This window comes from Pezoporus occidentalis, unplaced genomic scaffold (assembly GCF_034315485.1).
Source record: "Pezoporus occidentalis ecotype Australia unplaced genomic scaffold, CSIRO_AGI_Poc_V1 ctg78, whole genome shotgun sequence".
NCBI lineage: Eukaryota > Metazoa > Chordata > Aves > Psittaciformes > Psittacidae > Pezoporus > Pezoporus occidentalis.
The window spans coordinates 2,375,501-2,399,977 of record NW_026916137.1 but is presented as its reverse complement, the minus strand read 5'-3'; the positions used below and the strand labels follow the sequence as shown (position 1 = coordinate 2,399,977).

At 47.0% G+C, this 24,477-nt stretch overlaps 1 protein-coding gene across 27 annotated transcripts in view; it reads left to right on the top strand.

Annotated features, from left to right (window-relative positions):
* Positions 1-557: 557 nt before the first annotated feature.
* Positions 558-24,477, top strand: part of RBFOX2 (RNA binding fox-1 homolog 2) — a 166,434-nt gene continuing 142,514 nt past the window's right edge. For 9 of the 27 annotated variants that reach the window (XR_009961557.1, XR_009961556.1, XR_009961553.1 and 6 more), the window contains exon 1: positions 559-1,040. Coding sequence is in view for 18 of the 27 variants with exons in the window: in XM_062602650.1 (XP_062458634.1) it covers positions 846-1,040 (195 nt within the window). In the remaining 9 variants the exon portion in view is untranslated. Of the gene's footprint in view, positions 1,041-24,477 lie in introns of all 27 variants that reach the window. The other 18 variants (XR_009961550.1, XR_009961551.1, XM_062602638.1 and 15 more) reach the window with 4 other exon arrangements.

The following is a 24,477-nucleotide window of genomic DNA, read 5'->3' as shown; positions in this document are numbered from 1 at the left end:
GTTGATTCTGTAACTCTATGATTCAAAGCTGGATGCTGCTGAAGAGGTGGATCAAGCTGATGCCTCACTCTGCGTCTCCTTCAGCTGAGTACCACTCCTCACAGGCAGCCCCTGCCAGGCAGTCCTGCTCTAGCAAGCGGGGACAGGCTGCGCCTGAGGTGGGGGCTCGGGGACAAGGGAGCGATGCCTGCGCCTGAGGGATGCGTACCCTGCACCCCTGTGGCTGCCCAGCCGGGTGGAAGACTCCTGCCCCCAGAGCCTGAGGCCCAGCCCCACTGCCGCAAGACGCCGTCGGGGGCAATCAGTGACCAGGCCGCCTTCGCCCGTCTCCCCCCACAGCCGCTCCCAGAGCTGCGCTCCCGGCCCAGCGCGGGCCGCGGGGAACGAAGCAGCTCTGGCGCGGGGCTGTGCAGACGCGGCCTGAGGCGGGGTGTGGGTGCAGCGGGAAGGCCGGGCAGGCGGCCATTTCCCGCCGCCCCGTGCTGCTCTCGGCGGCAACCGCGGCGGCGGTGACGGGCGGCCTGTGCCCCGCGGTGGCCCCGCCTCCCGCCGAGCCCCGCCTCCCGCCCCGCCCGCCGAAGGTTGCCGAGCGGGGGTCGTGCTGCTCCGGCGGCCCGGCCGGCGTTTCCGGAGATTGCCGAGGGGCTTCGGCCCTTCCCCAGCCGCCGCCAAGCCCGTGACCGAGGCGCGCCGGTGGGTCGGAGCTCGTCGCGCCCCTTGCTCTGCTCGCGGCGTGGGGCTCGACCTCCTCCTCTCCTCCCGTCTTCGTCTCCGGCAGCGCCGGGCGTCGCGGTGACAGAGCGGGGCGATCGCGGCGGGGGGCGGCCGGGGCTCCGGCGGCGCGGATGGCGGAGGGCGGCCAGCCCCCGCAGCAGCAGCAGCCACAGCCGCAGCTCCTGGCCGGCGGCGGCGCGGGGGCCGCCCGCGGCGTGAAGCGGGAGCCGGAGCTGGAGCAGCCCATGCCCGGTGGGGACGGCGCCGAGGGCGGCCACAGCAAGCGGCTGCGGACGGAGGCGGAGGCCGACGGCGGCGGCATGCAGGTAGCGGGCAGGGCCGGGCCGGGCGGGCCCTCTCCGGCTCACCCGCACCGGGGCTCGGCGGGAGCGGGGAGGCTGGGTCGCGTTTAATTGCTCTTTGCGGGATCCAGCACGTTGCTTACGGGCTTGCGGCCCTTTCCGCAGCCGCTGGCACTGGGTCTGTTGCCCGCGGGTCCCTGGCTCCCGGGGCGCAGCCTAACACGTGGGGTGGCCCGCGGGAAGCCGCCGCTGAGTCCGGTGCTCCAGGCATCGCTTCCCCGCTGAGGACCCTTGGGAGGCCAAGGTAGTGCGGCTGGGCACGGGCACCGTCAGGGCTGGGGGCCCGGGGGAGGGTGACCCTCCCCGCCTCGGGTCTTGTAAGCCATGGGGAGCAATCCCCGGTGCTGCCTGGGAAGGGGGCCGCGGGGCGTCGGGCCGGCGCCTTCCCGCTCGGCCCAGGGCTGCCAGCAGGATCTTGCGTTCCCGCCGTCTCCTGCCTGCACGTCTTGATCGTCCCCAAAACATTGCTCTTCCCAGGTGCGTTCGCTTTTGTGTTTGTGGGGTGATGCTGCTGAGGGATTTCTGCTTTCCTTTGTCTGGGTGTTGTGAAGGGTCGTTTTGTTGTGGCCATTGTGCTGGCCTTTTTTTGCTGCTGTGTTTCTTGTGAGGAGTATGTCGGAGCTCTTTGGAAAGAGCATAGTTTGTTCACCTGGGCTTGTTCTCTTTCAGCTTCTCTTGGGTTGGTCAGTGTTACTGATAGTTTCCGAGGGGAGCATCCTGTCCTCTCCAGCATGCTTTTCATCTAGACACCAAATGCTGACCAACAATCTTCCCTCATTTCCCAGGCTGTCCTCAGTTTGCATGCTCGAGGTTTTCGTTGATTATTACTATTTTTTACGTAGCTTGCAGCAGGAGGGGTTTGTTTGTGGTTCTGCTCGATATTCAGCCTTTCGTGGTGGTCCCTCCACCTCACATCATCACTTTTTCCCTGGTGTGATGGTGTGGGCTGAATGTATTCTGGAGCTTCACATCCGAGTGTTGCTGGTCGTGCTCCCGCAGGGGCCGGAGAAAACTGCACCGTGCTCTTTTATTCCTTGAAGTAGTATCTTCTCCTACACGTAGGTGTTAAGTATGACTCAGACAACGTGTATAATTGCAAGGAGAAAGATGCTCAGTATTGAAGGAGTAGTGCTTGCACGTTGTGTCTTGCTAGGAATTGTGAATGAGTGCATATACGTGGTGACATGAAATTTCTTCCAGCTCTTTGGAGTTGAGCTGAGGCACAGGTCCTGCGTAGCTACAGATGTGCCAGCTGATCTGCAGTTAGTGGTTAAACTGGTTGGTGTTGATGAAAACCAGTGGTAAATCAACTGAAAATTGCCCAGGAAGGGGTTTGAACTGTTTTAACAAAGTAGTGTCGTAATTAAAATAAAAGGTAATTTTGAGTGTAATTTCTGCATATATATATAAGACTCCCCTCTATATTAGCATCGAGGAAAGCTTGTGTTATCTGTTCAATGAATAGTACAAGATACTAAAATTGCACTGCAACAGTGTCTGTGCACAGCAGCGTGTAATACTGGTGGTAATGGTAGCAGGGATTGATTGTGGATCTTAGTGGAAAGTTGGGTTTTGTTTCTGTATCAAACACTGGCAGACAGTGGAGGAGTGAAACTAGTAGAGTCCACTTTTAAGGCTCTGCTTATAGCCATTGTATCTGTTCTTCAGATGAGGACCCCCATATTGTAGTTACGAGTATCCTTGGTGTCATTTTAACCTTTACGTGTGTATCTATATAGAAAAGATTTTTCAATCATTTCAATATAAAACATGAAAATAAACATATATATGTATATATGCATGCACACACATACTGTTATGGCCAGAAGTTTCCCTTGACTTTTTTTTTCCTGTTAAAGAGTGTGGTTTATTTATGTGGAGAATCTTGTTATGGTTGTAAGCAAGAAATGCTTAATTTGAAGCTGAACTAACAAATCATATCAGACCTAGGAAAAATGTTCTTTAATGTTTGGGGAAGTTGATAATCTTTATCTAAACATCAAAACATAAGACTGCCTTTCAGAAAGATTTCTGTTCAAATAGTGTATTCTTTGGAAGTACTTTATTGTAGACTTAACGTGTTCTTTTAGTAAATTCTCTGTATTTAACTGTACATAATACTTAGAAGAGTAATAAAGAACCTATTACTTGATATTTTTTTTTTCTTCCCTAGAAAAAACAGAGTCTTTCTGGAAGCTGGAAATAACACCAGGAACTCTTGTACCTTGTTTTTCCTGCAGATCCTGTCAATTTTCTACTTCCTGTTCCAGAGCCACAGGCTGTTGCTGTGTAAACTTGGTGACCTCGTGTCTCTGGGCTGATAATGAGAAATCCCGGGTGCCACACTTGCTGCCACGGTTTCTTCCTTGCATAACCCCTACCTACCAATGTTTCGTTATATGAATATGGCTTGTAATGCTGAAATAAATCATTTAGCTATAGAAATGACTATTTCAGTGTTAAAACTAATAGTTTTTTTTATTGTCTGTTAATATGAAATATAAAAACTAGCGTACAGGAAGACAAGATAGTAACTAGTTAATAAGAACTGGGGGCAAAGTGTGCCTTAAAGCTTAGAGTAACCTTTAAATTTACTGCGTTTCTTGTTTTCTGCTGTCTCAAGCTAGCATGCTCAGACAGCTTATGCAGTTAGGGTTTCATTATCTAATCCATCTTTGATCAGGCCGGATAAACGGTGTTTGGCCAGTGCTGATCTTGTTAGGAGGGTGGTGTAAAGCTGCTTGAGATGGGATTGGGACAAATCGGATCATGGCTGCTATCTGCTTCTGGGCCATATTTCAGTTAATCATGGTGTGGGATGAAAAGGTCCAGCATGAACTGCTGCTTTTTAGTTCCTTTTGGTCCATAAGTGGCAAAAATAAAACACTACTGGCCAAGAATGTCTCCTGGAAGTATTTGGATGTTTGTAAGCTTTGGAAGTGAAGGGCCCCAAAGGTACTGCTGCTTTTTAACTGTATAAATACTAGCTTGGTTTCTGTTTGCTGGCTTGGATGAGTTGAATCTTTGGATCAGTTTGCTGATCTGGATAAAAATAGAACCTAACAGAGGGGAGAGGAAAAAGAAAGTTATATTGGATTAAGTCACATGTGAAACTGCACTGAAATGCAGTTGTTGATGCAGCTGTATTTGCTGCTTGTCAGAAGAGGTTGACTGCTTCGCAGATGGAAGAGAAAGTACCCTTGCAATAATCTTTATCCTCCTCCGTTCCCTGCAGGATGAAAGACGAGAAATGTTATGTCTAGGTGGGAAGTATCCCTTCTTTCCCTTTGGATCTGCAGACAAGGGTGTAATTCCAGGGTGCTGTCCTGTCTTCTCCATCAAGGTGCTAGAGGTATATCAGCCGTATATCTGTTGAAGAAAGTTATTAAAATACCTTCCAGTTCCTTTGCATGAGGTTGAATGATTTAATCAACTCCTCATTTGGTTCCCAAGCTGAATGTTGATTTAACTTTTTAATGGGGCTCTAGGCTGGTTAGTGAATTAAAGTTATACCTAGGGGTAATATGTGGTTGGAATTGGATGTGAGGTGTGAACAGAGCTGATCCTTGTTCCTCCTTCGGGAATGCCTTATGTGCATGAATGACTCGTGACCTATGCCTTACCCAGCCTACCTAAACTTTTATGGGCAACAAGGGGTGGTGACTTGGTGTGTCATTCAGGGGTGTCTGCATAGGGTTAGTAAAGATGACTAGTGGTGTTGAGAGCAGTCCCCTGTGACTGAATAATGACATAATAGACAATAAATCTTTGCTCCGCAAGAAATCTGCGATTTCTCTTCCTACCACAAACCAGAAGATGTCCTGTAATACCTTCTACCAGCTTAATTCCTTCCAGAATGGACACCAGAAACCTTGAACAGCAACATGCCACAGAAGGGGGAGAGCGGGGATGTTGCTGGTGCTTCGTGACAACCAGTGTCCTCATTCAAACTATGGCCCTTTTGTGGAGGGCAAGAAATCAATCTGCTGATAATTTCCAAAGACAGGTTTGGGTTTTAAAAGTACGAGGCTGACTGGAACTGTAATTTAGAGGGGGACAGTGAATAACAGCTTTTGTGCTGTAGTGGACCCAGTGGAAGTCTGTATTTTTAAATCTTTCAGAAGAAAACATTTACTTCCAGTAAATTGCAGGAAAGCAGTATAATCAGGTTAGCTTTTTAATCCCTCTTATTATTTATGGCGTGGCCATCTCGTAAAGAGATGCAGAGCAATACAGGTGATACAGTATATTCTAGAAAAGAAATGGTGTTTAGTTTTTAGAATCTGACCCCTGCCTTGGATCTAGGATGGGTTTCCTGGGATGCTGTTTGGACAAACTGTTGCTGATGTGATGAGACATAATGAATCACCTTTAAGTTTGTTGTTATTTCTGTGTTTGCTTTTGTCCTTTGTGGGTTCTTTTTGAAGTATTTTAGTGTCATGAGTTGGTCCTGACACAGTCTGGGAAGACTTAGAAAATTGCCAGTTCAAAGAAAGCATTGGCAAACAGACTGAAAGTTGGGATTTTAGAGGTGTTGAGAGCACTTTAATGTTGTGTCTTTTCTTCCCATGTTCAGGGGAATGGAAAGCCCAAGTAAAGTATTCTGGATGATTTTGTACCCCTCCAGGCTCTGTTGGTATTTCTCTTTGGATTTCAGAGGTTTGTGTTTGAAGGTGATGGTCGTGGCTGTGAGGCTGGAAGCTGAACAGAGGTCTGGCTCTGCTGGAGATGGTTTCCTTCTGCTTGTGTGTAGACATATGCTTTTTATTTTTCCTTTTCAGAATTCCCATTTAGAAACATGAGCCCGCTGGCATTTTGCAGAAAGCCTGGGCTCTGCCTTGCACTTTGAAAAGGTTGCCCACCTAGGTGAGTTCAGAGCAGCGTACCTCCCTTCCAGGCACGTCCTGTGAAACACCCTTTTTGTCCTACTGACCTTGTGAGCATGGCTTCCACTTGCCCTTTTGCATTAGGGGGGTTCACACCTCTGTTTTCAAGGCTGTCTCAAAGCAGTGCTGGTCGCTGAAGGTTTAGCAACTGTGTTGCTTTGTGCTTTAACGTGGCTTTAACATGGCTTTCAGCGGCTCTGCTGTGATGAAGCTGGTGGCATCAGGAGTACCAGGACACAGGAAATGCTAAGGAAGCAGCAGTAACATAAACTTCTTTTCTTGCACCTGCAGTAGGGAAGCCAAACTGAAGTTGAGACAGACCTGAATTGGATTCTGTGTGTGGTCCATGGTGCCCTGGAGACTGCTGCTGAAGGACAGACCCTGTTAGCTTTGAAAAATAAAGCCTGTCACTAGCAGCCTTTGGTTTGCCGCACAGGAATCTCTGCCCCTTTGGAAAATGTTAGGGGTCGCATTGGTTGAAGGTGTTTTATAACCTGCTCCATGCTGCTGACTTGTCTCATGGTGTGGGGAAAACCTTAGTTTTTGTACAAAGCAAGAGAGGAGGGCAGGTGTTTTGGTCAGCTGGAAACCTCTTTATTTAATTTGCCCATCTTGGGTATTACTTGACCTTTTGTGCATATGCTTTTGAAATGCAGTGGCTTGAGGGATCAGAGGAACATCTAGATGTGAAATGAGAGAAGCAATTAGAGGTAACAAGTTCCAGCTCATTGAAGCACTCTGTTGATCTACATTTTTACAGTGGTATTGAATGGAAGCTGGAGTGTAGCTGTCATGAGATACTTCCAGTGTTTAGGGATTAGAGCTGCTTCACTGCCTTTTGGGCCTTAAGTCCTTTTGCTCTCCAGTAAATTTACTTTTGCCAACAATCTTCTCTAAATTTGGGAAAATTCTAATTTAAAATGTGTGTATTTTCCCCAGCATGCTTCCCCCTCCCTCCACTTCACATTCCTAAGTGCACCTCCTCTATTATGGGTTGAATTTGAGATGTTTGCAGGAGCCAAGCCCAGTGATGCTAGGGGCTGTAACCACACCAGACCCGTGCCACTGTCCTGACCTGCAGTGCTCTTTGTCAGGGCTGAGCTGTCCCACCAAGCTGTGGCAGGGCACCTCTTCTGCAGGGGAGCTTTGCTGTTTGCTGGGCTTTACTGAGAAGGGCCTGTTGTAGGTTGAAGTTTCTAGCCCATGCTCTTGGTTCTTGAGGTTTTCCAGGGTGTTTGGAGAGAGGCTTGTGAGCTATTCCAGTTTCCCTCTTGTTTGGCTTGTCATGCATGCATACAGCATCTATCAAAACCAGCCCTTGCAGATCTCTTGCTGGGGTGAAGGAAATGTCCCTGTTCATTGCAGTGAGCATCCCATCTTCAACCAGACCAGATTGCCCAGAACCACATCCAGCCTGGCTTTGAATGTCTCCAGGGATGGCACATCCACCACATCTCTGGGCAACCTGTGCCAGTGTTTTACTGCCCTCATTGTGAAGACTTTTTTCCTCACATCCAGCCTGAATCTCCTCTCTTGTAGTTTAAAACCATTACCCCTTGTCCTGCCCCAGCAGGCCCTGCTATAGTCTCTCTCCTTCTTTCTTACAGGTCCCTTTAAAGAAGTGAAAGGCTGCATGAGATATCCCCAGAGTTTTCAGGCTGAGCAGCTCCAGCTCTCTCAGCTTTTCCTCATAGGAGAGCTGCTCCATTTCTGTGATCATTTTTGTGGCCCTAAATGATTGGAGGGATGTTGGAAGGGTTGTATACCACAGTCCCTTTGTTCAGTGAGGGGCAACAGCTGAACTTGAGCTAGATCCAGCATCTCTTTGGGCAGAGCTGTTTCTGCCAGCACAGTTGGTGTGGCATTGGTGTTCAACAAGCTATATACCATTGCCACCTCCTAACCTTTGGAGTGTGGGCAGGCTGTACTTGTGATTCATACTGATTAGAAAAGAGGTCATAAGATCTTTTACTTGCATCCCTTGGATGGGGCAGTTGGATTCAGTCTGACATGTTTTTGAAATGGCTGTGTGTTCCCAGGACTGTTGCTTGTGTTTGTCTATGAGAGTTTGTTGTGCAGGAAGATTGGGTGCTTTGCTTCAAGGATTGTGGTCTACAAGCAATTGTTGCTTTTTTTTGTATGACTGTCTGGGGTTTTATCTGCTCATAATTGCTCTGGTAATAATGCAGGTATTAGCATAGACAGGGGGAATAACCTGCACCATTTAAGGGGAGATGAAACTCCAACGTGTTAAAAAGCACTTTTTACCCCTCTGGCTGTATGTAGCTAAATTTCCTTTAATAGAGAGGCTGAAGAAACAACCTTATGTAGCATTTCTGTGTGTGGCAACTATCAAAATATTCTCCCCAGAGGCCTTTGGGGCCCTGGGATCTGGATCCCACTCAGGTTTCTTCAAGGGACGGTAGTGTGCTCTTCTGGCTGAGGCTTTCTGCACAGCTTTCCCCCTGCTATTTCAGTAGGAGATTCTTGCAGACACTTGGGGTGGTTGTTGCCATTGGGGGTGATGCCTGGGAAGAAAATCCCACCAAGGCATCACTTAAAAGCCCTGAATTAGTTATGTGTGGGCTGAGGAGAGGCTGTAGATGGGATCCTGGACCTATAATTTGCTGCCTGTGTTTGAGTTCCTTCCCACTCCTCTCCAGGTAAGGGTTGCCTTTGCCTTCCTGGGCAGGCAAAGTGGGAGAACGCTGGGCTGTGCCCTGCTGCAGGGCTGAGTGCCTTCTCCCTGGGCCCCATGTGCTCTGAGCAGCTGCTGCGAGATGGTACTTATGAGCCATTTCTGCCCATCTTTTTGGTTTTTATTCTGTTCTGTGGCTTTGCTTCCTTTTTGCGGGAAGAAGAAATGAGAGGAAGTGTGTGCATTAAAGAGCTTCTACATTACCCTTTGTACAATCTTGTCCTGAAGAGAAGGTTCATCAGAGGCCTCTTATCTATTCTTATCCTTCATGTTAAAAGCTCTGCATAGCCTCGGAGCAAAGCTGGACCAGGATGGAGTGTCTTTTGTAGGTGCTTCTCCTTGCCTGTAGGCACCAGTTCCTCTCAAAGCTCAGATTTGAGGTGACCTGAGGCAGTTCCCAGGATTAAAGACCACTTTCTTTAAGTGATGCTGCTTCCACTCCTATGAGTGGGACCAGCCATGCAACATGGGGAGATCCAAGGGTTTGTTTAGGGAAGGAAACCTAAGCTTCGTGTGGTATTGTCACAGCAGACTGAACTGCAGACAGTATGTATGAAGGAGGTGGAAGCTGGTAGCATTGTATGGGCAGATGTCCTGGGACCAGTGAGATGTACAAGAGTGCGGAGCAGGGGTTTGTGTGATGTTGGCCTCAGGAATGACCCGGATTGTGGAGGAAACATGAGGCAGTAAAGCATGCTCATCACTTCTGCTGGTTTGGTGGGATCTTAGGTAGCCTGCAGAAGTCAGATTGACTTCTGAAGCTTCTGTCTGTCCTGTTACTTGATTTGTCCAGGAGTGCAGTGTGTGAAGATGTAGAATGTCTTCAATTACTCAGTTTTAGGAAGAGGTATGTTGTGCTTTGGGAGTTGGTGTTTATCCTGGGTGGTCTGAAGATGCTAGGTGCTGTCTCCTCAGTGCACAGGGGTGAGGAGACAGAGAATGTGCCAGAGTGAGAACCAGTGCAGCAGCAGGCTGCAGCCAAGGGAGCTCTCGTACATGGTGCATCCAGCGTGGTGGTGGCTGGAGCTCAGACCCAGCAAGTGCCCAGCAGGAGGACATGACAAGGCACAGTGTGAGGTCTTAAGAATGTGGTTGTACATTTTATGTTTTTAGAGATGACTTCATCTCCATAAGTGCATTGAATGGATAATGCTTGCTGTAGTGCTATTATATCTAGCAGAAGCTTGGTTATCAGTTAAAATGGGTGTGAGGTCAGGCTTTGGGCTGAGTGCTATTCAATATTTCATTTCTTCCTTTTCATCTCATGTGTGACCCCAAACCGAATTTACTGCAGATAATCTAAACCTTGCACTGAATACAGAACTATCAATTTTTAATGGTCTTTTCTACAGTACTTACTAGTGTAGCGTGGGTGCTTCACAGATAATAATCTTATTTTTGCTGTTTTCCTGAGAGATAGAAAAGGTGTAATATACCTTTTGAAATGGGGAATTGAGAAATGGGGAATTGAGGTACTGTTGATAACACTAGTGTTGCAAAAATCTGATTGACACTTGCAACCTGATTGATTTGTATTTTGTATTGTAGCTGCTGGGGTTTTGGTGATGTTTAAATCCTTGATCTGCAGCTCTCTATAATTTCCACTGTGTATATGAATGCCTACCACTTCCACAAGCTGATGCTCAGGTATGTTATGTTGGGCAAACATAAAGTGATGTAAAAAACAGTGGAAAAGCTTGAGTTAAGTAACTTGGTCACCATCATAGCAAAATTTCACTTGGACGATGAGGTTTGAAATCTAACTTTTTAAGTATAGGGGATATTGCTTGTCTTTAATGAGGAAACCATTTTCGTTTTACCTTCTCTTTAATGAGAAAACCATTTTGGTTTTACCTTTTGGTTTCTGCAGCTGTTTTTCCTGCTCATAACGCAGCACTTCCTAGGCTTGAATGAAGCAGGAGTTGGGGAGAATACAGCACATAAGCCTGACTTGTGGTAACATCCCTGCACATGAGGAAGCGGTGGAAGTTGCATGGGTGGCTGTAACTGGTGCCTTTAATCCACAGTCTTGACTTTTGCAATTGAAGTGCTGTTTTAGGAGAGAAAGTAGCTACCTTGTCTCTTGAGTTACAAGCATGTTTCTGTCTGGTGGCAAGCAGAAAGCTGCTCTGTGGACAGGAAAGGCAGGAACTGGTTCCCAGTCTGCTCTCTGTGCTGGCTCTGTGCAGATGAGCCACTCTTCCCCCTTCCTGGGGACACAGGTCTCAGCATGGGCACTTGTGGGGATAGTGGTGACGAGAGGGAGCTAAGGCATGTTTTGGTAGGAAGGGATTGTGAACGCATCTGGGCTGCAAAACCTTCCTGCTACTTGGGATTCTTGGGTGAAAAGTACTTGGGTGATTGTGGTATCTCTATCCTTTTGTTGAAGAACATGTCCCTAATGCATCCCATTACTGCCTGGTTTTTATTGCTTCTGCATGGGTGTTTAGTTCTGTTCTCAGCTGACAGCGCTGAGAAGAGGGGGGGAACCAGAAGTGTGCTGTATGGCTGGGGCTCTGCCATCTGCAGAGTCCTGTACAAGAAGACTAGGATGTTGGACTGGATGCTTTATCTTGTTGCCGGGATTGTCAGACTAAAGCAGTGGAAGTAGTATAAAGCTGTAGGGAAGGATAAAACAATCCATCCCACTGCCTTTTCCCAAGGGAAGATAAACACCAACCTGGCAATGCCACCTTTGTGTCTCTGTGTGTGTTTGAGGAGCTCTTGTTGCCTTGAAACGAGGGGAGGAGATGAGGCTGGAGGCCTCCCAAGTGCTCACATGAATCCGGTGGAGACCTGGCACCCGTGGGATCCAAAAGCTTTTTCTCTGAATTACCTTTATACCTAAGTTCTTCCTGGAAACTTCTGACTTCTTGGGCTGGTCAGATTTCTCTAAGAGTGGTGATCTGCAAGCCACATACCTCGTGTTGTGAGAACTGGGCTGAGAGGTCACAGTCACAAACACAGTGGGAGACATGGCTATGGCTTGCCAGGGTGGGATGGATTCAGCAGAAGGTGAACAGTGCTGTCTGTGTGGTGGCTGAACGTCAACTATGGGCTGGAGAAAGCTTCAGAGAAGAGGAGAAGATGAATTAAAAAGGAAATGGACCAACTGTGGATTTTGGTTTTCAAATAAAGAGGGTTACACTGGGACTTAACTCTTTCTAGTGTTTCCATCTGTTGTGTTTACTCTCAGCCAACAATGAAGCACCACAGAGCTGCTTGCTCACTCAGATATCCTGTTCTTCCCCTGTTGGGATGGAGGAGAGAATCAGAAGAGTAGAAATGGGAAAACTTTCAGGGTAAAGACAGTTTAGTAGCTAAAGCAAAAACTGTGCAGGCAGGTAAAGCAAAACAAGGAATTAATTCACTGCTGCCCATTGGCAGGCAGGCGTTCAGTCATCTCCAGGAAAGCAGGGCTCCATCACCCAATAACGGCTACTTGGGAAGACAAACACCATCACTCCAAATGTCCCTCCTTCCTTTTTCTTCCCCCAGCTTTATATACTGAGCATGATGTCATACGGTATGGAATATGCCTTGGATCAGTTGGGGTCAGCTGTGTCCCTTCCCAACTTCCAATGCACCCCTAGCCTGCTCGCTGGTGGGGTGTTGTGAGGAGCAGAAAAGGCCTTGACTCTGTGTAAACACTGGTCAGCAGTAACTAAAACATCTCTGTATTATCAACACTGCAGCACGAATCTCAAACATAGCCCCATACTAGCTACTCTATGAAGAAAATTAATTCTATCCCAGCCAAAACCAGCACAACGTCTGTCCATCCGTTCTTCCAGTGCCCAGTTCTGACCTGTGAGTTAGTCTTGGTCAAGAACTGAACCATTGTGGCGGGCTTGGATGTGGTGAATGGGACTGAGACTAGGATTTGACTATATGTTGTCTGACCAAGTATCTGATGTGTGTTTCTCTCATATATATATATATATATTCATATGTATGTGTGTGGCTGTGGCAGGAAATCGAAATGTTGCTTGTAATTAGGTCTGGGGTTTTTTTTTGTGTGTGTGTGCGTGTGCCTATGCCCACTGATTGCATCGTTCCGGGAAAAGCTGACTGCATTTTACCACCTTGCCTGATCTCTTCTGTCTTCTTTCAACAAGAGCATCATGTGGTCAGTGCCAAATACTGCAGATTCAGAAAAATAACTTCTCTCTGTCCATAAGTCACAAATCAGCACCTTTCAGAATTCTCAATGCTTCATGCTGTATCCTGAAACTCCTTTGATTATGGGGTTGGGAACATATCTGAGCCCATCTCTTTCAGCCCGACTGTGACCATTGTATAGGTTCTCCTGGGGATGGGTGTTTCGCATGGGGAACGTGTTGATTATAATAGATGGAGGTGCTGTGAGACTGTGCGTGTGTTTGTTCTCCTCCTGTTATTCAGAGCTTAAAGGGGTGAATAAGGATTCCTCCTCTGCTGATCAGTGAGTTGATGTTTTCATCTTGAGTGGTATAAGGTATCTGTGACTGCTTTGCATACCAGAGGAGCATGGGTTGGATTTGCAGCTTGGACCACGATTCCTTTAAGGACTGGGAATTCTTTGATGAGTGATTACACTTAACTCTGGGCTGTTAGTTGATGGATGTAGATGGAGCATGTCCATGTTGCTTGGGAAGGTTTCCTTAAATAGGCATGACCTTTCCAGTGAAAACAGGAAGATAGTTTTTGTGTTGGGTTTTTTTCAAGCTTGGTGTTTGTCTCGTTTTTGGAACTCACGATTACTGCATTTACCATAGAAGTAGCTCACAGTCTTGGTAGTTTCATGGGGCAGGGTTTGGCAGCTCTGCTGGAGTTTGATATGGAGATTAGCTTGCTTTGCAGTGCAGCATTTGATGCAGCATTTATTCTTTCTGTATTTGTTCCATCCTTTCTGTACCAGCTTCTATTTTTTGCCTTTGGTGGTCTGGTTCTCCTTCCTTACCATGTTGGCATCTGAAAATCAGAGGTATCTGTATGTATAGGGAAAAGACTAGCCAAGTCTGTGTAGTTTAACATGTAGGTGGGGAATGGATACTGCTTCACTAAGTCTGGTTCATCCTATGATAAAAGTGTTTCTGTTGGGTTTTAATATTTGTTGGTGTGGGGATTGCAGGTGAGTTGGGAAGAGTGGTCCACTCCTTTCAGAATGTGGTGACAGGCTGCCTGAAGTAGTGCCTGCCCCTGGCCAGCTTTTGGAAGGTGTAGCAGGAGACGGCTGAAGTTTTCCGAGATGACTGAAGTTTTCTGAGATGCCTGGTCTCAGCTATTTTGTCACTGTTGCTGACAAGGCGTTAGCAAGCTCCTTTGTAAACTCTATGGTCTGTGTTTGAGCATAAAATCTCTATGTTTGGGCTGCTGTATCTATTCTAAAGTATTATGTGGGGATGCTTCTCTTGGATTTGGTGCTTGATAAAGAAATGATGCAATACTCTAGAAAAGGTGTAGTATAGTGGACAAAGCCTTGATGACACAGTGGGATCAAGTGTGTTGTTTGGCTTGGGTGGCTTACTTGAACCTCAGGGTTAGTCTGAAGTACAATTTTTATGTCCATTCTCCTGAGCAGTTTCATATTCTAGGTCACCAATTTCTTGATGCCTGAATTCTTGGGAGTTTGCAGTTAAGGTTCAGAGGTTTGTAGATCTGTCTGGTTGATTCTGGGATTAGCAAATTTTACTTTTGTTTCCAGCGTATGATTTTAAAGGCAGTCCCTAAACCTCTGGGCCCTTTGGGCAGGAGTAAACGTGTGGCATTGTTCCTGTTCCATGGGTGAATTCCTACCATTGTAAGGCTTTCTCTGCCTCTGACTTCCTGGGCAGGATTTTGATGATGAATACAGTCACACAAAGTAGTGGAGAACTTCTTAATAGGTCACTTAATCTTACTTCCTAGGTAAGTGTTTTTCTGTCTTGTATGGATTCCCCTGGGGTGCCAAGGCTGTTGGATGGTTAACTTCATTTGGATGGTTAGCTTCATTCTCCAAACAATCTTCTTATCTATAGATGGCATAGTGTTTGTCATGGAGGCCACTGTTTCCAAGAAGATGCTAGAAAAAATCGAATTTGAAAAATGAACATTGTATGGGCTATGTTTGAACAAGTGTACCGTGGACATGTCAGTGGGAAAGGAGGACGGGACATGGTACCACTCATCTCCCAAAGGCTGCTCTGTTTCAGGATGGTGCTGCCTTCCCTGTGGCTTGAGGGTGACTTTCACCACCATCTAATGTTAAGTTTACCCCAGGTTGGAGTTGCTGGAAATGTGTTTTGTCAAAAGCTAATTCAGCGTGCTATGCATGAAGGGTAGAAAAAACCCAATGTGCCTGTAGGAAACTTTCTTTTTAGTTGGAAGAATTTAAACAGTAAAGATATAAAATGTCTGGTAGGAAAATTTCTTCTTCCTTGCATGGTTAGCAGTAATAACCAAGAGCAAATTATACAGTGCTGTGTTTAGAGCCCTCTGATAGTATTGTCATAGCTTCTGCTTCTGTTTACAGATTTCCCATGTAGCTGAATTAAATTAACAAGGCTGGTCAATTCATTGCTGCTGTGTTTAACCCCCTGGGCAGCAATGAGTCTGGCAAGGATGAAGCATCATTTTTACCTACTGCTTGGAGAGGGAGGATGTACAGCAAAATGAAGTAGTACTATTGCTTGGGGGAGAGATTCACAGTCACAGCTCTGTTGTCGGATGAAGGGAACAGAGGAGGATCACAGCAGTGTTTTTCTTCCACTGTTTCTGGTTTGGCTCTGTTACTCTAGTGAGTTAGGTAGCATGAAGTGTTTTTGTCATGTATGGGCTAGCCAGAGACTAATGTATCCACAGAGTTTGTTCAAGGTGGATAGCATTACAGAAATCAAAACAAATCTCTTAGTTCTTGTTCATAGATTTAATCCATTGTTTTTAGCAGTTAAATGTCCATGCATTCTTTAGCCTACCCTCTGTTATCGTGGATTTGAGCCCTTCTTAAATCCTGATGCATTTAATTGCATAGCATTGATGTTAGGAAGAAAAAAGTGGTGCAAGGTAATGCACACAGGAATGAAATGTCTCTGCCAGGCTACCTATGGAGGAGTAGAAATCTTGGAGCACCGGGTTCAGTGGGCCATCCTTCCTTCCCCTAGTTTCAGCTGGGTGGCTTCCTCACTCAGTTGCTGCCCATTCTTTCTAAGGGTGGTTCTTGGAGGTGTTGGGAATGCATGGTGAACTGCATGCTGCTACCATCTTATGCAGCGTCAGCTTGCTTTGTTAATGGAAGGTAGGCTCTGCAATATTTTAACTTAACCACAGCATCTTTCTATAGCACCAAAATTCACTTAAAAGTAAACAGATATATGGATCTGCATTCTGTTGTTAGAGATGTTCTGTATTTTCTTTAGGCTTGTGCAGAATAGGTAGTGTGGTGGAAAAGGTTGTACAGTATTCTCTCCCATGAGTGTCTGTAGCTTGTGAGACTGGGGTGATACTATGGGTTAAGCCTCACAGCCCATTTGGAAATCTGGGCTTCACCATGCCACACTTGCTGCTCTTGTCTGTTTGCTTCAAGTTTTACGTGGAATTTGTAGATGGTTGTGCGGTTTGCATAGCAGAAACTGTTCCTTTGTAGCAGCTGATGAGTGGATGGCCAACAGCTGATTAAACCAAACCTTCTAAAGGCTTTTGGGGAGGAAAAAGAAGAAAAAAAGTATTAAGTTTATGCTCTGCAAATGTTTTATCAGTACCACTAGGTTAAGCAGTGTCAGGCCACCTGATGTAGGTTGGTCTGATAACACCCCTTTGCTCTGGGTCACAAGAGCTTGTGTCCATAGTGTATCTACAGTAGACACAGCCCCTACGTAGTGACTCTTTATTTTGGGGTGCGTGGTGTGAAACCTTACCTCGAGTCTAAGCTGACCTGATAGTAAACAGCTGCTGAAAGAAGTGATCCTTTCCCTCCGTCCTCCATTTGGTTCTGAGTTTCTTTTTCATGATCTCATAGAAAATGAGTAATGACAGAGAAGGAGTATCATTAAATTCAGCCGCATCCACTGTGGTGGATGTTGTGCCTATCTGCCTGCTAGGTCATGTTTAAAATGAGGGTATCAGTTGTGAACCCCCTGTTTATTCTTAGAAGGGTGTGCTTTTTGGATCCTGCTTTATGGAGTAGTTAATCTGTAATGCACAACTTTGCTCTTGGTGTGCAGCAATTGCATCTTCCAGGGTAATTTACATTGATGTGCAGGTTAGCCTGAGGTATTGCAGGCTTGACCTCAGTGCTGTGGTGCTGGGATCAAGGGACACAGAGCACCAACTGCTACGTGGGGAGTTGGGGAGTCTGGGGGGGCTGTGGTATGCTGGAAGCGTGCACATGCCAGGAAGGTCCTGCCTGGGGGTGTGCTTGGGAGGAGTGAGGGCACTTGGATAAAACCGTAGAATAGCTTCAGTTGTGAAGGACCTTCAAAACTCATCCAGTCCAACCTGCTGCAATGAGCAGGGACACCTTCAACCAGACCAGGTTGCCCAGAACTACATCCAGCCTGGCTTTGAATGTCTCCAGGGATGGGGCATCCACCATCTCTCTGAGCATCCTGTGCAGTGTTTCACCACCCTCAGTGTAAGGATTTCTTCCTTGCATCCAGCCTGAATGTCCCCTCTTGTAGTTTGAAACCATCACCCCTCGTCCTATCGCAACAGGGCCTGCTGAAAGGTCTCTCTCCATCTTTCTTATAGGCTCTGTTTAAGTACTGCAAGGCTGCTCTAAGGTGTCCCCAGTGTCAAGTCTTCTCCAGGCTGAATAACCACAATTCTCTCAGCCTTTCCTTGCAGGAGAGCAGCTACATCCCTCTGATCATTTCTGTGGCCTTCTGGATCCTCTCGAAGAGGTCCATATCTTTCCATGTGTTTTCCATATCTTCCCATATATTAGTAGCTGAGGCCCTGACAGGTGACCCCAGATGCTGAGGGGCTGAAGTAAACCAGTAAATCAGCAGTATTTTTCTGTGTGTGTGCGCACAACAATGATGGCAAAACTTTTCTCCTTAATACTGATCTTTTTTGTTTCTTAAACCAGTAACTGCATGTTGACTTTCTGGAGCCCAGGAGACTCAGGGAATGACCTGAGAGTAGGCTCTGGTAGTAGTGTAGAAGGAAAAGCTGTTGGAAAAAGCTGAGTTGCCTCTGCTGTCCCTTCAGGAAGGAAGGTGGCATCAAGTGCTTGCTGTTCCTGTCTCTCCGGTGCTGAGAGACATACAGCACTGTGTACGTTGACATGGCACGCTGTACCCACAGTGCAGCTGCACATCACTTTTGTCACCCTTTGCGTGTTTAGTGCCACCACATAGCTGTTGATCTCTCTCCCATCCACACTGCTTGAGGGATGAGCGGTTGCCTTTCCGTCCTGCAGAGGAGGGGGATAAACCTGTGTTGGTCTGTGGGGTTTCTCCCATTAACCTATGTTTTCAGCCCTGGCTATGTAGCTGGCGTCAGGCCCTCTTCCCTCGTGTGCCGGCACGCGCGTGCTGCCCTTGAAACCAGACCCAACTTATTAAAATCATTGCTGGTTGCCATGGCAGCTGTTGTCGCTGTGGGCTAATAGGAAAGGCAATTACTGCTGCATGCTGGGGAATGTGCAGGGGGAGGACAGGAGGCTGACTGCGTGCTGATGAGCTGTGTGACTGGTAGATGGGCTGTCATGGTGAGGAGAGAAAGGCCGCAGATGCCCTGTAATGAGGTTTGGCCAAATACGCTGTGTTTCCACCTCCTGGGCAGGCTCACTGAGAGATTCCCGCCCTTCCTTTGATTGTCAAGGGGAGCCTGGGGGTTGAAGTTCTCATTTGCAGCTGGGCTCAGCATAGTGCTGCTCAGTGACTCTCAGCTGGGCCAGGAACTGAAATGGGGAGATGGAAAACTTTATACGTGTTGAAGATACTCATCTGGCCCCTTTCCAGCTGCTTCCTCTCTCTAAATATTCCTTCTCGGCTCTTGGCTGCTTCCTGTAGGTTGAAGGTCGTGATATAAAATAGCTCCAATTTTCTTGGAGTGAGAAGGGTTGGTTATAAAAACTGAGGTTAGTTTTGTTTCAAGATGCTTTGCTGGTTCTCAGGTGCTGCTGTGTCAGTAGAAGGCTGACACGGTCCAGTTTATGATGGACCCCTGTGTATATCCCTGTCTACCTGTGGGTGTTGTATGGTTAAGTGGCAGATGTTGTCTTTTCATGGTTTTCAGAGTTTAAAGCTAAATTGCATCCTTCATCTTTTTTTCACTGAATTTGGGCAGTGTGTGCTCAAGCAGTGCCAGTACTGTTGGTGCCCAGTGCAAAAGTGAGAGAAAACAGGAAACACTTTATAGTGAGGAGCTTGTAGGAAATACACAAATTCCTTGAAAGATTTGAGTTGGAAAAGTAGGTGAGAGCTGCAAGTCTGCTGCTTCTGTAAAAATTCAGGGATACCAAACCCTGCTTTGACAGAGCCCTGCACCCCCAAATCACAGCCCCCTGTCCTCTCCAATTTGTGCTGCTTTTCTTTTCCCTTTCGCTAGGAAATGGCCCGAGACGTTTCTGCACGGGAGCTCTTCCATGAGGCCCCCTCTGGCCAGCGAGAGGCACATCACATGAGTTTCTCCCAGCTTCTGGAGTCTATCACAATGTCAGTGAAGCTAAAATGATAGTCCCCTTTGATGGGGAGACAGACCCAGGGAGCCTGGGGGAGGATGCTTGTGGTCAGACCAAGAGAGAAGTGAGACGAAGCATTTGCCTTTTGGAGCAGGCAAGATCTGGACCTTGTCTGAATCTTTCTCCCTCATTTTGTTTGATGTCCCAGCAGCTTCTTGCAACTGCCCTCTGTATCGTGCCCCGTTGGGCTAGCAGCAGTGACTCACGTGGCTGAGATGGTTTCCGCAGCCTGTGAGAGCCTGGCTTCCCAGGGAGCTGTGGCACCAGGAAGGGGAAGGTTTCTGGTGCGTTTGATCCTTCGGTAAAGATTACTCTGTGTCTGTTTAATTAGAGACTGCTGCTTTCTTCATTGGTGTACTAAATATAAATGGAGTAGCTGGTCTAATATACTCGAAGTTGCAAATGTCAGGAGTCAATAGCTTAATTTTCCTCTTGCCAAATCTGATTTGTCTTTAAGTACTGCTGCTAAATCTAATGGTGCAGTAATTCCTGTTTGTTAAAAGGAATGAGAGATTTAAGACTAAGAGGGACTTCAAACTCTTCTCCCTCTCTCATCCCACTTCTGTTTACAGAGGAAGAGCTGCTCATTTGCAGGTGTTTGTACAGTATGATCTGAAGTGTCAAAAGGCTTGATCTAAATATGCCATGTGCTAAGTTTGTATTCAGCTGAAGCATAGTTAAGGTTTTCTCTCTACAGTTGTTTTTTTGGGTGCAGATTTGTGCATTCCAAACATTACCTTTGTGACAGTCAGCAGAGTGCCAGAAATGTTTAAAAGCATTAGAGATGCAGTGAAGATAAAGAAGCTGTGGCTGCAGCCCAGGCTTGTGAGGATTTACTTGGGGCTTCATATTCAATTTGGGATTCTTTGTCTGCTGAACCACAGTCTAAGTCCTGGCAGGCCCCAGGGATATGTGTAATGGGACAGACATCTGTGCCTAAGATGCCTTGCCCTGTCCGTCTGCCTGTGGAGGAAAAGGAGTAGGTAGCAAATGAGATTTCTTTTTCTTTTTTTCTCGTTTTTCCCCTGGGGCTCCTGCTGAGCACAGTGGACCTGATCTACCTCCATCTGCTTTGCTTTGTACAGTGCCGTTGTACACGCTGTTTGCTTGAGCGTGTCCACAGGCTGGAGCACGATGCCCAGGAAGTGGTCACTGGACAATCCTGGTGCTGCCACCTTGTAAGTGCTTGGCTCCAAATCGGTCTGTTGGAAAGTCCTGGAGAGCAGAAATGATGGGTAGAGCTCCTCATAGTGAAGACTGACTCACTCAGTGCTGTTAGCAGCCACCTGGTATGCAGCGAGGCTCTGCACTTTGCCGTCGGCTGCTGTAACTGCTGTTTATTCATGCCCTGGCTGATGCAGCGTGCTTTTGTTCTGGCTGGTGGGATAATGTGGGGTACCTGGTTTTGGGGCGAAGCAGGCTGCTGGGCTGGAGGAGGAGGCAACACGCTCATTACGTGATGGCAGCATTTTTGCCGTGTTGCAGCATGTGCTGGGGGAGGCATCCCTTAATTATGGGAGCACCCAGAACATCAGGTTGATCTGCTAGGTCTCTTCTGGCCTTGAGACTTGAGGCCTGGCAGAGCAGTTTCACCATTACATGTGATGAAGAAAGAAATCCAGAGATACTTTCTTGAGGTGTTCCCATTCCTGGTGGTGGCAAGATAAATTGGGTTTCTGGAGTGTGCTGGGTTGTAATCAGTGTCTGTTCTCAGTCCGGGTGACGGAGGCAGAGACTCTCCCCACTGTTTCTGTGTGCTCCTGGTCATCGGCAGACATTACTGATGGGCACAGACAGCTTTTTCCAAAAGCTGTTTCCTTTGTTGCATGATGCAATGTTGAGTCAGTAAGCCTGTCGCTTTGAAGGCTGACATTTTTCATATCCCTGAAACGTTTTTGTCTTTCCTTATCTCTTTTTTCCCCTCCCTTTGCAGCTTTCCCTATTTTTGATAGAATAACATTAGACTTTCCTAGGGCAGAGTGGTGACTGTGGGAGATTAGCCTACATCCTCTTCTGCTTTAAGCTTTGGGAGCTGGGCTGATGGAGAGCACATGACCCTCCCAGTGGCTTTTCCTTCCCGGCGGGACACAGGGAGCTGTGTGTGAGGGAAACAAGCAGGGCTGTGTAGCCAGTTGGCTCTCTGCTCCCGCTGGTGGCAAGGGCAGGCGGGGTTTGCCAGCTCCTGCCAGCATGGCACAGTTCGGCAAGCTGGCGGCATTCCCAGGTAGCGTGGGGGTTTCCCATGAGTGTGCTACTGGCTTCCCATTTGGACCCCACATGTAAGCATGCAGGGTGACTGAAGGTGATGCGAGCTGGCTTCGTCTTTCCTGAACACCATGTAAACGAGCAGAGTGCCTGAATTATTCACTCCTCCTCGGCCTGCTGTTCCTATTGAATTCCCTGTGTGAGGCACGCTGCCAGCACCTGGTGATGAATTTGTTGCTGCACCAGCCCCAGAGGCACCGTGCACCCTGTGTGTTCAGGGCTGGGGAGCTGTGTAGCGGCAGGGCGGTGAGGCTGGGTTGCCCTGCAGTCTTACCATCCGCAGTGTAGGTGGGCACCAGCCTTTTTGCTGCTGGAAGGGTTGTTGGCAGGTTTGCGTGTCTATATCTGGTTCTGCCTTGCAGCCATACTGAAGACTGCCTGGGCTCCCAGGTCCTCATCTTTTTCTATTAGCTCTCCATGTGTGGTATCTGGTATTGTACCCTATCTGTATTTCATCTTCGTGGTGTGGATTTCTCCTCAAACCACATCCTTATTTTTTTTTTTTACACACAATTTGAGGTTCTCTTTTCTGCATCCCAAGTTTTCAGGGGTTGGTGTGCTAGAAAGCAATCACGTTTCACATTTTCTGAGAGGAAATGTTTCCTTTATTATTCTAATGGAAACCATTCCCTATTTGCCTATGATGTTAGTCTTGCTAATTTTTGTAAGTGTTTAAAAGATTTCTACTGTTCACATTATCGCAACACATAAAAGCTGTAAGACGCATTTTATGCTTTTGGAGGAGATGGTCACTTCTCTGTGCAAGAACTTCTGGGTGTGTGCTTGGTACCACCTTCATTGTGTTGATTCTCTGCTTTGTTCCTCTCTATTTTCTCTTTTAAGTAATTACAGCAGGTGGCTGGTCCCTGGGGAAACTCCCTTTGACCAGAGTGCTCTCTAGTCCCGGTTGACAGGATCGGATGGAGTTTCAGGTCTTCCTGACTACACAGAGGAGTGAGTGTTTTTTCACCTCTAATTGGATCATGTAAATCAGCTCTTCCTTTGTGTCATCCTCTTTGTGCAGAATCTCCTTCTGGTGATTTTTGATGAATAAATCGGCCTTGATAACGGGTTGAATTTTTGTTCGATAGTCATGTTGATACTTAAAACCTGGTGTATCTGAGGAGCAAATAGGGGTAATAATCAGAATTGTGACCAGTGATTTCCCTCAAGACCTGATTTCTGTAGGTGGTATGTGATTCAGTACAAAGTGGCAGGGTCTGGCTGCCTTTTTTCCCCTGTTTTTTAATTTAAATCCTGTGCTGTTACAGCCCTCTGGGATTTTAGTGTTTGGTAAAGTGCTGAGGGGTCCATAGGGCCTTGCAGAGACTGGAAAAAACGAAGTTCCCTTCCAGAGAGAAACCCAGCCCTTTCACACCAGTGCAAATTCTGGATGCTGGAGGGGTGCACCTCTGCTGGGTAGTGCAAAGCTTTTCCTGCTGAACGTCATCCCCTCAGCCGAAGACAAAGTCTTTCAGAGTCACTGCTTATCTTCCTGTCCTCAGTTTGCTTTGTGTGGCTGTGATGGACAACCCAGAGGAAGGATGTGCTGTCCTTTTTTTCCCTTCCTTTGACTCATACCTGGAGCAGCAGAGTATGCTGTTACCTCTGAAGTGGTGGCTGCAATGCTGCTTGCTGTGGCTTCTCTGCAGCAAGCAGCAGAGACCTGAAGTGATTCAATGGAGAGAAAAGCAAAACAAACTCTAGGAAAGCCTAGATCATTGCATATGTCCATGAGCATTGACTGGTTAGTGCATCAAAAAGGCTAGAAGGAAGGGAACAGGGTAAAGATGCCTATTTTGTCCTTCATCAAGCTGGAATGGAGACAGGTGTAGTATTCCCTGTCAACAGAGAAGAGGGAAATGTCTGAAACAAGCTTGCTCCTATTGCTTTTAAAGTTGTATGAGTAAGAGACAACAAGTTGCAAAGGTGTGAAGCCTGCAGTGGTGTTCATGCAGCAGCTGGGAGGCAGTCTGGGAGGCTTTCCTATTGTCACACAGGGCTTGCAAATGTGATTTTTTTCCTGTGGGTAAAAGCATTCAGCCCCTCCAGAAATAAATACAAAAGCTGATGGACTGGGACTCGTGAATGGCAAGCTCTACACGTAGTCACTGGAGAAGCTAAGGGTTATTGTAATACATGGCTTCTGGGACGCAGGGGAGAGCTAGAATTGGCATTGCCAGAGTCTGGGGCTCTGTGATTTCATAGTATTTTTGTGGAGCAGAGATTTCAGGTTTTTGAGCTTCTCATTTATATCCGTTTTGGCTTTAATAATGGCAGCAGGAGAAAGGGAAAACTTGTTCTTCTTCCCTCCCTCTTCTTTTCTTCCCCCAGGAGGTTTTTGACTGCTTCCAGAAAGTAGCAGATTTCCAGCTCTTTCCCTCATCCTCCTGATCTGATTGAAGAGCAGTGGGGGAGAGAAGCAATCTCATTCAATCTGTGATTTGCATGTGTTCAACCCTCCTGTCCTGAATCTGTACAGTGCCTTTCTGTGTGGGTGATAACAGCTTTCCCATGCCGCAGCTGCATCTGTGTGAAATTTCAACATCTTTTATTTTTTTGTTTCCTTTCTGCTGCTCCTTTGAAGCTGCAAGTAATCCTCCAGGCACCAGTGCTGTCTCTCTACCAACTCTGACTGATGCAATGCTGTCTTCATATTGGATAGGATTTGGGAGGTTCATTTTTTCACATGTGATGATTACAGGCTTCATTTTGACAGGCATTTATACACTGCAGGTGGTAGTGTTGGTGCCTTAAGACTTGACTTTTGGCCTGTTATGTTTCAGTTTTGGTCAGGCTCATATATAGATAATGTTTAATATATGTGCACAGATGTATATTTTATATACACACAGTGTTATCTCCTTGTGGTCATAGTTTCGGTGCTTGTAATGCATTAAGCAGTGT